The following is a 15,867-nucleotide window of genomic DNA, read 5'->3' as shown; positions in this document are numbered from 1 at the left end:
AATCTTTCCTGGCAGGCCCAGGTCCATACACACACACCATGGGGTGCTCGGGTGATCGTGAAAAAGGCAATGATGTTGCTATGGAGGAGCAATGGGACTATGTGGTATGTCGACTTGATGCGATAAATATAAGATCTGATACTGATACTGATACTGGCCACTCTAGAACCTCAACGATTTCAAGTCCGACTCGTGCTGGGCAGGCTTCTCTTACTTCTTCCTCTGGGTGTTTCTCATTGTTTCATTTGCCGTCTATGGCGTCGACACATTCACTGCAGTTAACCTGCTGGCCTTCTCTCGTTGGTCCGGCCGCGTTGAACCCGCTATTCCTTTCAGAATCTCTCGATGGATTTTCGCCGCCTGCATTCTTACCTCGTTTGCGCTCCTCATTTACCGATGGATTCTTGCCATTCGGGCCATCCGCTCCGGCAGCATCACTCGAAGCTACCTGGACCCTCTTGCGGTGCGCGTGCAGAGTTTCCGTGTATTTACCAAAGAGGGTAACGGATGGAAACGATTCCTCGTTTTCGCCGAGCTGACAAAGAGTAAGAAAGGCGCCGAGTATGTGGCTCTGTACACATACTTCTCCTTCCAATTCTGGATGAACACCATCTTTGCAGATGGTCCCCGTCAGGTCATCAACGGCATCACTCTCTACTCAGTGATGAAGCTGGACCTGCTCCCGGGCGGTGCAAATACGAAAGCAGACAATGATACCTCACCGATCCTGCAGTTCTTCAATAACGTCAAAATTCTCGCTGAAGACAACAACCTGCAAGCCGTGGTCTTGTTCGGTATGCTTTTCACCTTGGTTATCTGGGTTCTGTCCGTTTTGAAGCTGGCCTCGGCTGTCATTCTCTACTTGGTCTTCCTCTTCCACCATATCCCAGAGGAAGACGGTACACTCAAGGCATACTGCCGCCGCAAGATTAGCACCCGGCTCAAGCGCATCGTACAGCGTAAGGTCAACAAAGCATTGGCCAAGGGCTTCCAGCTACAAGATCGCGCTCCAACTCAACCGACTTTCGCAAGCCAAGACACGAAACCAACACTGCCAGACTTGAATAAGGGTCCTATCGTGACAACTTTGTCACGAAGCACCACGGAGACGACCTTGCCACCCTATACCAGGACCAACTCCAATGCCACGGAGAAGACCCCGACTCTGCCCAACATCGAGTTCGATAGCAAGCCACCGCTCACTCGGACGACAACCCAGTCATCCGCAATGTCCGAGTCGGCTTCCCTCACCGGCAACGCCGCTGGGATGGGATATAGTCCTCTTGACCGTCAGACCTCCCCGCTTCCGCCTGTACCACCCCTGCCCGCCATCGTGCCTCCTGCGAGAACAGGTACAGCCATGTCACGATCGACTCCTGGCCCTACGCCTGGCGCGACATCATTCGGCAATGATCCAAGGCGTGGAACCCCTGCATCTGGATATCGCAACCTGACTGACTCCGAAGCGCAACCGTATCGCACATTCACACCTGCGAATGACCCCTACGCCCTGTCGGGCACGCCAGGAGCCCCCGTCTCTGATTACCATGGACCCTCGCATACACCTGCTGCCAACCCTTACGCACGACCCAACATGCCCGCAGCTCCTCCTGCTGATGATTATTTCGACCGCTCTCATACACCTGCTATTGATTATTATGGTCGCTCACATACACCTGCTGCTGATCCATATGACCAATTCAACACGCCTGGCGCTCCCGTTACTGACGATTACTACGGCCGCTCACATAGCCCCGTTGTTGATCTCTATGCAAGATCTCACACGCCTGGCGCTGCTGTTGTTGATGAGTACTATGACCATGAACATGCAGCTGCTGCCGATTCATACGGCCGATCCAAAACACCGGATGGGTTTTATGGGCATTCCGATGCGCCCGCTCGATACAATCCTTATAGCGCCCAGGGTAACGGCTATGGCTCGGAGGCTAATCAAGATGCCCACAGATATGGTCATGGCCATGACCAGTATAGGGAACAGCCCGAAGCCCCCGCCAACCAGTCCTCTTCGCAGGCTCAGGGCGGTTATAGGTCCTACACTCCTGCTAGTACTGGAGCGTATCCACCCCCAATCGGCCCACCTGGGCGGACTATGACCCCGGCAAGCTATGCCAGCACATCTGTGCCGCAATCCGTCGCTCAAGTGCAGCCACCTCCGAGGACGTTCGCCTCCATGAGCCCGGAGAGCCCAATTGGATCGCAAAATGGCGGCTACGCTGCATTCCACCCCCCAATGCCTTCCCAGACACCACAGCCTCGCATGCAGAGACCAATTGCACCAACGGGCTATCAGCCCTTCACCCGTGCGAACACTGCCTCGCCGTCTACCATGCATCGAAATGGTCCACCGGCGGACCATTCGTTCAATCGTGCGAACACCCACCAATACTAAGCCAGTACCCTCACACTGGTATCCCCTTACGATAAAATGCAGAACAGCTGGATCTACTGCATCTGATGACCGGTTATCCTGTTAAATACCGTTCATGATCAGCGAGCAAGCCTCTTGGACCATTGTACATACCCCATTATTTGATTCCCAATCCCGCGCCTTCAATATTTCCTTGATGTGAATGATTTGATTTTGAGATACTTCGTGGACTATGTGTAGATTGTAATATCCCAATAGAATGGTAGCTTCGAGCCAAAAGAGTAAACAGTGGAGTTCTGGACCCCTGGATGCCTAAGGCCAACATTAATGGCGAGTTGACAGATAACCGGCCTTATCTCCCCCAGCTTGTCCAACTTCACCGCTTGCATCTCAGACGCACCTCGACATCGTGCGCGTCTACTCAAAATGCACTCCGGATGAGTCCAAACTAACCTGCCGACTTGAAACCGCCTCGATTCTATCCATGCGTTGAACTTCGTTCCCTTGTTCGCGAAACGATAGCTTGACAGTTTGTCAGTCCTGTCGCATCCCGTCCCAGCTGGGATTATGCAAACGCCGCCCGCCGACTTCTGGATGGATTAAACAACGGCCAAATCATCGATAATAAAAACGAGGGCATACTCTTGTGCTAGGGAAGCTTCTTGGAAAGTCGGGCAGTATGGCGCCCGGAGCGGAGAGTGGCAGACCCGTGTCAGGCCAGGAATTAAAGATGCCAGGGAATGGGAAGGCTAGGTCGGCAGATCACGGTGATTCCAGCTCCTCAATTCACGAAGATGCCGATGCCGGTCCCTCGACTTTTACACCTGAAACGGACGCCAGCGAGAGTGCTATAAGTGGAGCCAGACATTCGGCCGATGCACCACCTCAGGATTCCAACAACGCCATAGGGCAACAAGCTATAAATGGCAGTCACCAAGCTGAACAATTTTCGGTATCACCTGAGCAGGGTCTGGGCATACTTCTCGAGCACACGCAGGATCAGACGAATCAGAATCATCGGACGTCGGTCGTGGATGTATTCGGGGGACAAAAGGCCAAGGCTGCATTGACGGAAATCGCTGAAGATATTGCCAGACAGCCAGCAGATGATAAGGAAAAAGTGCTGAAACTCTCTCCGGAAAAGATTCAGGAACTCACATCGTCGCCTGAATCTATACCGTACCGTGCAGTGGCACCGGAAAACAACACAGGAAGGAGGGTTGTGTCGGATAACACAAATTCTACGATGTCGCATATCAGGCCGGAGATCAAGGATTCTATTTTGCAAGCACTCAGCGAGACGACCCCGCTAACGGAGAAGATCCGGTCTATCAAAGATATTGATCTTGATGCTTCTGCGTCCGCAAGCCCGGCTGCTACACGAAATGCCAACAATGTACCAGTGCGGAATCGCCCGCATCCATCTCGAACATTCTCCACCCCTGGTCTTTCGCGTCGTTCAGCCAGCTCTACGCCCAATAATGAACGACTGGCTCAGACATGGACGTCACGCTCCAAGCAGGATCGACCTGGTGCGGAAAGAGACCTGAAAGACCTGAAGAGTCAGCTTGCCGCGTCTGCACAGATCATCGAAACGCCTCTGACATCCCCTATGCCTCCTGCTATTCCTCTACCTCCTGTATCCATACCGACTTACCTTCAACTCGAGCTTGCATCTGGTCGCCCTTCACCACTATACATCCACCGTTCTTCGACGACGGACTTCCCCTATGAATCATCTAGCGCCAAACTTGAAAGACTGCTTAATGTCTTATTTCTTCCTTGGTCGTTAGAGCAGGTTCTCTGCTTTGGCACGCTTGCGTGTCTCGACTCATGGCTTTATTCGTTTACAATCCTTCCCCTCCGCTTTACCAAGGCTGTATATATGCTATTCGAATCTTGGGTGATGAACATTGATGCTGAGATGAAATTTGTGTGGAAATTTGTTGTCAATGGTGTTGGTCGAGTGTGGCGAAGGAGACAACACCCCGCCGAAACCCATGGTGAAAGGCGCGAGAGCGAGCCCGATGCTACACCACCCATACCGAATGGATCGTCCACTGGATATGACGGTATATCAATTGATCGAGAGGCAAGACACCGGCATTCGGAACCCTCTAAGCGGAGACACCGGGCCTCAGAGTCTCGTCGGCATCATCACCGAAGGAAGAAGTCGATTCCTTCGGCCTTGCTTCCGGATGACAAAGCGGACATCCTGACAGGTCTCCTCATGATCGCGACCTGTTGGGCGTTGATGTATTTCGATGCTAGTAGGATGTATCACTGGATTCGCGGACAGGCAGCCATCAAGCTGTATGTCATATACAACGTGCTGGAAGTGAGTGATCGACTGTTGGCAGCTCTCGGTCAGGATGTTCTCGAGTGCCTGTTCTCCCGGGAAGCCCTCGAACGTCGCCCTGATGGACGCAGTAAGATCTTCCGTCCATTCTGGTTGTTCCTGTTGGCATTTGGATACACCGTGGCGCATGCGACAGCACTATTCTACCAGGTCATGACGCTGAATGTGGCCGTCAACTCATACTCGAACGCCCTCATCACGCTGCTGCTATCCAACCAGTTCGTCGAGATCAAGTCGACCGTTTTCAGGAAATTCGAAAAGGAAAACCTTTTCCAACTCACCTGCGCTGATGTCGTGGAAAGGTTCCAGCTGTGGCTGATGCTCACTATCATTGCCTCGCGCAACATTGTCGAAACGGGCGCCTTCAATTTTATTGGGGACCTCGGGCTGGGATCCAGCTTCTCTAGTCAGCCCTCGACCATTACGAATAGCACACCTCTTTCCACGCCTCCACGAACTGCGTCATCTATCTTGCCTCAGTCTTTCACGTTCTTCCCGTCATCCATTCTGTCATCCTTCAACAACGTCAATTCCTTCATCCCGACCTTGGCACAAGTCCTAGGTCCCTTCCTGGTGGTCTTGGGCTCCGAGATGTTCGTCGACTGGTTGAAACACGCGTACATTAACAAATTCAACAACTACCGTCCAGCTTTATACGGCCGGTATCTCGATGTTCTCGCCAAGGACTACTACACGAACGCCTTCGGCGACCAAAACCTTACTCGTCGCCTAGGTCTCCCCGTCATCCCTCTCTCCTGCCTATTCTTCCGAATCTCAGTGCAGACCTACCAGATGTTCCTGGCCTCTCTTATCCCTCAACATCCATCTTCCACTGCAATGGGATCTACCTCCCTATCCTCAATTCACAGCCACTACGCACCCCTCCCCCTACCATCAACACCACCATTAACCCTCCGAACTATCCTCCCCGCCTCAGCAGCACACATCAATTCCTTCTTCCGAACCTTCCTAGAAAACGCTATCCCGTCACCTGCCCAATCCGTGCAAATCTTCACTGTCGTCCTTCTGATAACCGGCTTCGTTGTCTTGCTCATCCTGAAACTCCTTTTGGGAATGGTCCTCCTCGCCTTTGCGCGCTCCCGCTACAAGGCTATGAAACCAACCGAGACAGAACCACGCACAGAACCGCGCAAGTCTTCCCACTCATCATCACACCCACAACCACCAGCCGAAACACCTGGAACACGCAAAGACGAGTTCGCCGTCGACGGAGCTCGTCGCGCTGGGGGATGGGGTATGGTTGAGGTTGGCGATGAAAAGAGAAGATGGATTTACGCGGATGATTCTGACGGATTACGGCGTGTGAAGGAGAAGGAAGAGAAAGAAAAAAATAAGGATAAGGATTTGAAGATTGATCATGTACAGCGGTATGAGATGGTTGCAAAGAAGATTTGGTGAGCGCAGTCCCTGGGCTCTACATTCTTCTGGACAAATATGACGATGGTGTAATTTGTACTCTACACGTGGTGTCTGTGATGCCTCATACACAATTCATAATAATTATTTGAATTGGGGACTTCTTTTACGGATTCGTAGACGACAACTAGCTGGAAAAACGAGGTAGATTGGACTAGAAGGACGACAAAGGTGGCTAATAAGCTAGATACCAATTGCTCTTGATGGCAATGCAAAGACCAAGTTCGAAAAGTGCCCGAGCTACCAAAATCAGTCCTTAGGGCCCGGAGCGGAGCCAACTTCCCCTCTTATCTCCACCTCCATCTTCCCAAACCCAACCATTTTCATAAACGCTATGTCTTCGTCGATTTGAGATTCGCCAAGTATGGATAGTCGTATACAAAAGAGACGTACGTTCAAAATCCGAACCAAGTTTGGTAGTGCTCGGCAGTGGAGAAGTCGCAAGAACAGACCATGCGATACATGTCGAAGGAGAAAGACGGCGTGTGTCATTGAGTCAAATCCCCCATGTATGGAATGATCCACATCTCTTAACAGACACGGCTGATGGTATACCAGGTAGGTTTTGCCTGACTAGGGGCTTGCCCTGTCGCTCAACTGAGGATGAATCGCACCGACCACGCTCTGGACAAGAGGGGGCTGAAGTAGGTCGTACCAACCAAGAATCACCCACGAGCATAAGCATACCATCGACCATTGAGGATACTGGTGGTTCTTCTCTGTGTCCAGAAGATTCAAGGTCACCACTAGATAGATCACCAGGCCAGGCCAGGTCCTTGCAAGGAGAAACGTCACTACCCCTGAGACAGTGTAACGCCCAATCGCCGGTTTCATGGCCAAGACCAGAGCCATTGCCGGTAGAAATGTCCCCAGGAGGACGTGCGGTTGGTTCGGGAGTGCCACTTCTCTATACACTGGAAGACAACGAGAATCGGACTGCCCACAGCATGGGGCTTTGTGCCGAGCAAGATACTGACCTCCTAGCTTCATTCAGATCAGTCATCATGAACGAGAAAGATGGTGTCAGCGCCGATATGATCCAAGTCAGAGCCGGCAATGAAGACCAGAATATATCACCAATTCATTTTAACGTTCTTCACGACGAATTCCAGCCTGCCGATGATATCGCCAAGGCGCGGGCATCGGAGACAATCGAAGAGATGGTCTCTCCACATGGCCTTACCCTTGTACGGCTTTTCTTCAAACATGTCCATCCAGTATACTGTGTTGTATCCAAGACCCGATTTCTCCAGGCGTACGCATCAAACAAGCGGCAAATTCCCGCCTCGTTACGTGGAGCTGTTTACGGTCTAGCTTCGATGTTTTGGAAGCACAAACCCGCCCAAGATGGGCCTTTGCAGTTTGACCTGCACGACTTATTCCAGGAAGCTCATTCGTCACTTCAAAGAGAGTTTCATGCCCCTAATCTTTGGAAACTTCAAGCTTGTCTCTTGCTGCTGTATGAAAGACCTGCGGACAATGCGACGATTGAAACACCTTGCACATGGGTCTTCTCAGCCCACACCGTGGCATGTTCACAAATGATAGGCTTGCATAGAGACCCTGCCTTCTGGCAAATTGCTCCATGGGAGAAAAGTCTTCGTAGGAGACTATGGTGGTCTACTTACGTCGCTGATATCTGGTCGTCTATCTGCCATGGAAACCCACCCCTCATCTATAATGAGTCGTTTACAACAGCTCCACCTAGTATTGATGATTTAGCATTCGATGAGGACGTCCCGGAAGAGATGCGATATATGGTTGATGAATCAAGTAGTGATGTGGACATCTCTACCAGCGCGCGGTTCTTACAGATGGTCAATCTCAGCCGGATATTGCATGATTTAGTTGGTTCATTCTAGTACGCTTCCAGGTTTCCTCTAGAAAATATCGATGCTAACATCAGTGATTAGTACTGACGTCGGCTACGAAAAGACAATGTCAAATGCCGTGGAGCGGGAGAAAGAGCTGTTAAATATCAAGAAAAAGCTGGAGAACTGGGTCTCGATGATCCCTCAGTGTGTAACAATGCAGCGCTCACAAGGCTTTCCAGCCTTTAGAAACAACGGTATGTATTTCAAATGTCTTGAATAGTTCTCTCATTGACAAATAAAGCGCCCTTGCACCTGGCCTTCTTCGCTATACAGGCTCTTCTATATCGGGCGTTGATGAGCCCCGCCAAGACGCGTGTCAAATCAGATCCTACTTCTTCGCTACGCCGCTATTTTGACCAGGCTGTTGATGAGTTTCAAGCTTTCACACATTTCATGAATGACATTAACATGCCATGCCTGCATGCTTTTTGGGGTGGTCGTAAGTCAGCTTTTAAGCCCCACGATTGATTCAAGCTTACAAAGACCTCAATCAGACGCACGTTCGCAATTGACGCTATGTGGAAACTTCTTGATATACCTCTTTCTTCTGGCTTCGACGCCTGAGCAGGTCCATAGTGCATTTGAACTTCTAGAAAGATTCCATGAATCTCTCCAAAGACTGCGAGAGTGGGCAGATGACGATGCATCCCTTGCACTTGTTCGACCTGTTGCCTTGCGAATCGATTCATTTTTCATCCAGGCGGCACGTATCATGAGAAATGGAATGGGGCCGCAATCCCATGTAGGGCCACTTCCATAGTTTTTACCACCGAAAGAAGTCATTTTCAAGGGGCTCTGAGTCTTGGGCAAGCCAATTGCATCTTCATAAGGACCATTGCTGTTGCAACTATTTAGATAAGTACAAATTGGACCTCTCGAACAGCCACACATGCAGCCGGGCAGACAACACGGACAACTCAATACGTTGCGTTCATACGCATCGAAATATAATCCTTGCTAGTGATGGGCTCGTATTTCTTGGGTCGATCCGGTCCATAACACCCAGGTAGACAATCAATAAGCCTATCTCGATCAGGGCTGATGAAATATGGAATTGAGTATCGAGGTCGAGTCATGCGACCGCTTGAGTCGCCACTAGAGGTAGCCAGCGGCGGGGCACGGACGCGATGAAGAGTTGATTTAAGTTCATCGTTACTCCAGCGCATTAAAAGATCTCCGATATTGACGACCGCCGTTCCGGGAATATATGGTGCGGGGTTGAATGTGCCCTTTTCATGGATATCCTCAACTTCCAGACCTCCGACCTCATCCTGGAACAGAATGGTCATTGTGCCGAAGTCGGAGTGTGCTGCGATCCTTTCCGCCTTTCCGAGTCTCAAAAGCTCTTCTTCCACGGGCGGATAATGAAGTAAGCGGCACTGATTAGTACTGTTCTGATGATAATTGAGAAAGAAGTTCTCGTCCAAGCCCATCCCAATAGCGATTGTTCTTAACATAAGCTGCTCAATGGTGTAGCAAGTCTCGAAGAATTTGGTGAAGAACTCGCGGAATCCAGGGAGGACTTCATCGGGGACCCAAATATTTGGCATGCGCTCGTCGTTCTCGTTGCCAAGCTCGAACGACTCCTTGACGTCCGGTACTTTGCGTTTTTCTGTAATGCCTTCCTTGTCATAGACCATTTGCACAACTTTCTCACGGCCGATTCCTGAATACCCTCGATGGTACCAGCCGACCGGAGGGTGTGGTGCTTTGTCTTTATCACTCTGAGGAAGGGCGAAGAACTTCTGGCTCTATGGTCACATTCAAGTGTGAGTTTATATTCATATCATGTAGAGCAGATGTTGGGACATACCCAGCTGAAAGCTTCATCTATAAGCTCCTGTGGAACCCCATGGTTTTTAATGTAGGCAAAGCCGATGTATTTGAAAGCCTCGTAAACATCTTTCGCGACCTGGGCAGCTTCATCTGGTGTCCCAGTTCGAGCCGGTTCAAGGTCGATGATAGGAATACTGAGAGTATCAACAGCTGGCGTGATCATCTTGCGTGAATCAAGAATGTCGATGATAATATTCAGCTATGGTCCGTTGGAACGGTTGATATCGGCTCTTTTATGTGGAGACACGGACTCTTTCCGCCTCCGCATCCGCAGAAGACAGAAAATAGTCTCATTTGAGATTGGCCGAGGCTTGTCGTCGACCTTCTTGATGCGGGTTGGCGTTATCGCGCTCTGCCTATCGCGATCGGCGAACTACGTTGTGTCGGCCGACGTTGTACCCCGCAACGCATGGACTCCGATAGACGGTTGTTTGTCCGTGTGGAGAGGGGAGAGGGGGGTTGTTTTAATATAATCGCCATAAGATCGGGTAGGTGTTGAGATCCTAGACCACTCACTGTGAGAAGGAATTTCAGAACATTCTCACTGCTTATTCGCGCCATGGCCAGCATGACTGCGCAGAAATACCGTATCGGGGTTGATGTAGGAGGTGCGTCTGGATGTATCGTGTCATGCAAAACGAAAGCTAATTGCCCAATCGCTAGGCACAAACACCGATGCGGTCCTCATCTCCCTTGACCCTGTGTCCATCATCGCTTCTCACAAAGCACCTACCACCCCGGACGTCACAACAGGCATCACCAATGCCGTTCGCAAAGTTATCGATTCTTCAAACGTATCACTCTCATCAATTGGCTGTGTGATCATAGGTACCACGCATTTCGTCAACGCAGTTGTTCAGCGTTCACCATCTTTGCGACGCGTAGCCGTCATTCGACTATGTGGTGGTTCCGAGGAAGGCTTCGGTCGAGGAATCCCGCCATTCGTCGACTTTCCAGCAGATCTGCGCGCTTGCATCGAGACTTCTCAAATTTATCACTGTAGCGGTGGATATCAAATTTCCGGCGATGAAATCAGCTCGTTGGACCATGAAGAACTGAAACGTGTGGCTGAAGATTTGGCACAGAGCAATGTTTCCAATGTGGTAATCTCGGGGATGTATGCTCCCTTGAACCACTTGCAAGAGACAACAGCTAGAGATATTCTGCTAGAAAATATGATCAAGAGAGGCGGAGCCGATTTTCAGCCTCGGATCACCCTGTCTCATGAGGTGTCAGGTCTTGGATTCCTGGCTCGTGAGAATGCGGCGATTCTGAATGCTACGCTGCGTCCTCTCGCGGAAAGAACAATCTATGGATTCCAGAAATCAATGGAAGACATCTTCCGGGACCAACACTATACACTATACCTGACCCAAAACGATGGAAGTGTTCTGGGAGTCTCAGAGGCTGTGGAATTACCTATCCGCACGTTCAACTCGGGTCCAACAAATTCCATTCGCGGAGGTGAATTTCTTTGGCGTGCTGCAGCCAAGGAAAGTGGACAGCAGCATGTTGACCGTACCGAGCCCCTCGCGGTCATCGATATTGGCGGGACCACATCTGATAGCGGACTCTTGCTTCCAAATGGAATCCCACAAATGAGCTCCATCATGAGTCTTGTTGGTGGAGTTCGCACCAATTTTGCTCTCCCTGCTGTTGAAAGTATTGGGCTGGGTGGAGGCTCTATCGTCCGCAGCCTAGACAATGGAGATCTGTCCGTTGGTCCAGAGAGCGTCGCTTTGGAACTTCTTGACAAGGCGAAACTTTTTGGTGGTGACTATCTCACGTCGACGGATATTGTTGCCGCGTCTGAAATGTATTCACCGACAGGGAACAATCCTTTTGAAGGGATGGGAGATATCACACATCTCGCAGATGTCACTTCAGAGTTGGTGAAGAAAGCTCAGATTGTTATGCGGCGAAAGATCGAAGAGCTCGTGGACAGGACAAAGATCCAGAAAGGTGATGTAGACGTTCTGATCGTCGGCGGGGGGGCTCCCATCATCAAAACAGACGAGCCTCTCTCAGGGGTGCGCATAGTGCGAACTGTCAAAGGTGGCGAGGTCGCGAACGCTGTCGGTGCTGCTATATCACGCGTTTCAGGCATTGTTGACACCGTTCTGGATACTTCAGATCAAACAATTAGAGAGGCTCAAGAAGCAGTGTCAAAGATTGCTGTTAAGAAGGCGATTGCAAATGGTGCAAAGCCAGAAACGGTCCAAATTGTCGAAGTAACCATGTTGCCAATCCAATACGTTGAGGCAAAAGCTCGAATCATCGTGAGGGCTGTTGGTGAGCTGGATATCATTTCTCAACAACATATACCTCGATCGGGACTTGCTGCGGTGATTACGACCGGTGAGCAAGAGGTCAATGGCGTGAAGCAGATTCCAAAAGATCATGATATCCCTCCAGTCGCCGCGAAAGTTGATATTCACACGTATCGCCCGGAGGTCAGAGACAAACAGTGGATCGTCTCCACTACAGATCTGGAATTCATCGCCGCAGGGTGCAAGATCCTTGGTTGTGGAGGTGGCGGCGATCCATACCAAGAGTACCTGAAGGCAAAAGCAATTGTACAACTTCACCCGGGTACAATCAAAGTAGTTTCACCTGACTTCTTACCCGATGACTCCTTGGTTGGGTGGACCGGTTGTATGGGCAGTCCGGAGGTGAGCATGGAGAGGCTCGAAAACGACGAATGCCTCAAAGCACACAAAGAACTCATACGAGTCATCAAAAGCCCACCTGTGTCTGGCTTTCTATCTCTGGAGATTGGTGGAGGAAATGGTGTCGTCAATCTGAGTGTCTCAGCACACTTCGGAGTACCCTGTATTGATGCCGACTTCATGGGTCGCGCGTATCCAACCACTTGGCAAACTACGCCGAATGTATATGGCTCTTCAACTGGCGATGCTCTGGTACCTGCGACGATCGCAAGCGGTGATGGGTCATTCATCACCATGACTAAATCTCGCACAGACAGAGGGGTTGACAAGATTCTGCGAGCAGCATGCGTAGAAATGGGATGCCGCGCAGGGAAGTCTCTGTCGCCGAAGACCGCCAAGGCAGTAAGAGAGCAGGCCGTCACCAATACCGTCTCTTTGGCTTGGTGGATCGGGCGAGCGCTGGCTTTAGAGAAAAGCATCACGGAAAAAGCCCAACGGATTGTCGATGAAGTCGGTGGTTCGGACAGTGCGACGATTCTCGGTCAGGGAAAGATCACCAGCGTCGAGCGGGTTCTCAAGACTGGCCATACCTACGGTGTGTTGGAGGTCGATGGAACTCTAAGCGATGGGACAGAGGCCACCATCAAGGTCCCATTCAAGAACGAAAATGCCTTTGTTGAAGCGGTCTCGGGTGGCGAGTCGAAGATCTTGGCATCTGTGCCTGATCTGATTGCCGTCATTGATGCAGAGACTGGAGAGGGGCTTGGAACGCCCGAGTACAAGTATGGACTCAAGGTTGTCATTATTGCTATTGCCGCATCGCCCCGGTGGACTGATACAAAGAGGGGTATGGAGCTGGGAGGGCCTGGCTCGATGGGATTCGAAGAGGTCAAGTATGTTCCGATTGGAAAGTACAGCAAACCTCGAAGTGTCATTGAGGTCTTTGGTTGAAATAGATTGATTAGAGAATTGTATCACACTTGATTACCTCGAAATAATACTTCTGATAACGCCGCAGTTTCTCACTCAAATTCCTAGAATCTTTCCTTCATTCATTCGGCTCCAAAGATATCACTCAAGATTAAACCACACTAGCGATCGGTACCTTTTTCTCCTCATCACTGGACAGAGTGTCGTTCTCTCCACTCGTCTTAGCTACCCCATATATAACCCCTTCCTCCTCCATGAAGGGGCTCTCTTGCCCCAATCCAGTGGGAGGGAAGAGATAGTTCAGCACCCAGAAAATGAGGAAGCTCATTGCAAGTCCGACTAAGAACGTCAAGTTGTACAGACGAACCCAACCTGTCCATTGACCTCCGGAGTAGGAATTAACGGTGCCAACCATCCCAGCTAGATGAGAATATTAGATCAAAATGCGGAATGAAGGGGATTCTGAGAGGATGGCATACGCAGAAGTGACCACATTCCCGCGAAAAAGGCAACAAATGCCCTCCAATTTACTCCGCCTGAGAACCAATAGATAGAAGAGCTGTCACCAGTATAAAGGTCCCCAAGCTTCAGCTTGTAGCGTCTGACTAGATGATAATCTGCCAGCATAATTCCCCTGTTCACATCGTATTAGAGTTGACTTCTTCACAGAGTAGTTGGAAACCACTTACGTTGCTGGGGCCATGAAGACACCAAATCCACTCAGTACCGACAGAAACTTGTTTGCTGTTGAGATTAGTTGCCATGGCCTATTTCCAGTTAGTTCAAGCTGCTTGCATTACGTTGAAAATGCGGTTGGTCTCATACTGAGTTGCAATGCCGATACAAGCCATTATGTATCCGCCTCGCCGGATGTTGATGTATTTAGGCCACAGACCAGCCATGTCCATACCACAGGATACTGAGTTGAGTACAACCGAGATCTGAAAAAATTTCAGCTGATTTCTTGAACTCCAAGGGACAAGAATACTTACCGAGAACTGCGAGAACACCAGGCCGATACTGGCAAAAAACACCGCTGCGCGCACACCGGGACTCGAATGATAAAAGTCCTGGATATCAGCCAACAGATAGATTGGGTTCCATTCAATATCACCACCCATGATATCGCGAGAAGTACTGGTGACAATGATACCAATCGTAGCAGTCACTGCAATGGTTATTGGAGAGGCAATCAGCTGCGATAGCGTTGGGGCAAATCTTCGATTGGCATAGCGAGTCCAATCTGATTGACCAAGGGTGCCGGATCCCCAGGATCCGAGAATGGCTGTTATACCGAACATGAAAGCCCATCCGACGTTTGGTGTGCTTGCAGGCTCATGGAACATACTTCCCGGTCCGTGGGCTTGAGATACCCCCCTACTCTCTTGTTAAAAAGGAACTAGAGTAGTGGTGGACACAGACTCACCATATCAATAATCCAAAGCACGATCCACAAAAAAAGGTGAAACAGACCACAAATGGAATTTGTAGTTTCTCAGGGCGGATCAGCAGCCCAGGGATAAAAGCACCCATCCATATCAGAAGCCCAATAAAGTCTTTGGTTTGAAGATGTGAGCTGGCAGAAAAGTAATTTGGCATATGAGCGAAACCTTCAACAAGTCAACGATAGCTCCATGTCAATACTTCAGATTGCGCATACCAGGAATGATAGCACCGATCATGACTCTCGTGGCTTGACCGCCCCAGAATGCCTGCATGCCAAACCACATGCAAGAGACAAAGGACCGTAGAATGACCGGAACTATCCCTCGTATGATTAGCAGATTGAGCCGGACTGCGATTTGATGGCATACAATATGATCCTCGCATTCCCCAGGAAAATCGGCTCGACACGGTAAACCCGATGTGGTGGTTTTCGCCCATCCACCCGCAGGCAACTGCAAGGAGGCCAGCAAGAATGCCCCCAACCACCTAATTCATCAGCACCAGTCGAACAAACAGGCCTCAAAATAACTAACCACAACACCAATGGCCTGCTGCGGGCTTAGTCCAAATGCCAGTAGTGTACTTCCGGTCGACCAAGCGGAGATACAGGACCCTGACACGGTCCAGTACCCTGATGGATCCATTAGTGGGTCATCTCGACGATTCAGGGCAACCGCGTACCGAAGTAAGACCAAACGCCATATGTTCGGCGGGCTGGTGGGATGGGAATTAGATCACGGTTACACCAAGTGGTATTCTCATATTGAGCGTCTTCGTCAACGGGGCTGTAGGCATCGTAAGCGAATGTATTTGTGCGTCAGAGGGCATACTCACCACTGAAGCCTGTGCTTGATCTCCGGCCACGACCAACCCATCCTGTCATGTAACGTGGAAGAGAGTTATGGGTCACAAAGGATGGTCTGCAGG

The 15,867-nt window shown here is 50.4% G+C and overlaps 6 protein-coding genes across 6 annotated transcripts; 4 read left to right on the top strand and 2 right to left on the bottom strand.

Annotated features, from left to right (window-relative positions):
* Positions 1–38: 38 nt before the first annotated feature.
* N7443_008780 (uncharacterized protein) lies at positions 39–2,410 on the top strand (the record flags this gene model as incomplete). The annotated part of the gene is made up of 2 exons (XM_056888836.1): positions 39–104; positions 167–2,410. The coding sequence occupies 2 exons, from the start codon at positions 39–41 to the stop codon at positions 2,408–2,410; spliced, it is 2,310 nt and encodes a 769-aa protein (XP_056738138.1).
* A 709-nt stretch (positions 2,411–3,119) lies between these two features.
* Positions 3,120–6,167, top strand: N7443_008779 (TAPT1 family protein; the record flags this gene model as incomplete). Its single annotated transcript, XM_056888835.1, has 1 exon — positions 3,120–6,167. One exon carries the CDS (start codon positions 3,120–3,122, stop codon positions 6,165–6,167), a length of 3,048 nt encoding a protein of 1,015 aa, XP_056738137.1.
* A 965-nt stretch (positions 6,168–7,132) lies between these two features.
* N7443_008778 (fungal specific transcription factor domain-containing protein) lies at positions 7,133–8,819 on the top strand (the record flags this gene model as incomplete). Its single annotated transcript, XM_056888834.1, has 4 exons — positions 7,133–8,046; positions 8,099–8,253; positions 8,301–8,498; positions 8,554–8,819. The coding sequence occupies 4 exons, from the start codon at positions 7,133–7,135 to the stop codon at positions 8,817–8,819; spliced, it is 1,533 nt and encodes a 510-aa protein (XP_056738136.1).
* A 157-nt stretch (positions 8,820–8,976) lies between these two features.
* N7443_008777 (isopenicillin N synthase family dioxygenase) lies at positions 8,977–10,058 on the bottom strand (the record flags this gene model as incomplete). Its single annotated transcript, XM_056888833.1, has 2 exons — positions 8,977–9,810; positions 9,873–10,058. 2 exons carry the CDS (start codon positions 10,056–10,058, stop codon positions 8,977–8,979), a joined length of 1,020 nt encoding a protein of 339 aa, XP_056738135.1.
* Positions 10,059–10,454: 396 nt separating this feature from the next.
* On the top strand, positions 10,455–13,515 carry N7443_008776 (Major facilitator superfamily domain general substrate transporter; the record flags this gene model as incomplete). Its single annotated transcript, XM_056888832.1, has 2 exons — positions 10,455–10,503; positions 10,559–13,515. 2 exons carry the CDS (start codon positions 10,455–10,457, stop codon positions 13,513–13,515), a joined length of 3,006 nt encoding a protein of 1,001 aa, XP_056738134.1.
* A 130-nt stretch (positions 13,516–13,645) lies between these two features.
* Positions 13,646–15,815, bottom strand: N7443_008775 (nucleobase cation symporter-1 family protein; the record flags this gene model as incomplete). Its single annotated transcript, XM_056888831.1, has 11 exons — positions 13,646–13,914; positions 13,974–14,128; positions 14,184–14,261; positions 14,320–14,435; positions 14,487–14,871; positions 14,921–15,104; positions 15,155–15,256; positions 15,309–15,426; positions 15,474–15,571; positions 15,622–15,725; positions 15,775–15,815. The coding sequence occupies 11 exons, from the start codon at positions 15,813–15,815 to the stop codon at positions 13,646–13,648; spliced, it is 1,650 nt and encodes a 549-aa protein (XP_056738133.1).
* Positions 15,816–15,867: the final 52 nt, after the last annotated feature.

Source organism: Penicillium atrosanguineum (genome assembly GCF_028827265.1).
Source record: "Penicillium atrosanguineum strain IBT 20685 chromosome Unknown utg000007l_segment0_segment0, whole genome shotgun sequence".
Classification (NCBI taxonomy): domain Eukaryota; kingdom Fungi; phylum Ascomycota; class Eurotiomycetes; order Eurotiales; family Aspergillaceae; genus Penicillium; species Penicillium atrosanguineum.
The sequence above is the reverse complement of the archived record's forward strand: the minus strand, read 5'-3'. Positions and strand labels throughout refer to the sequence as shown.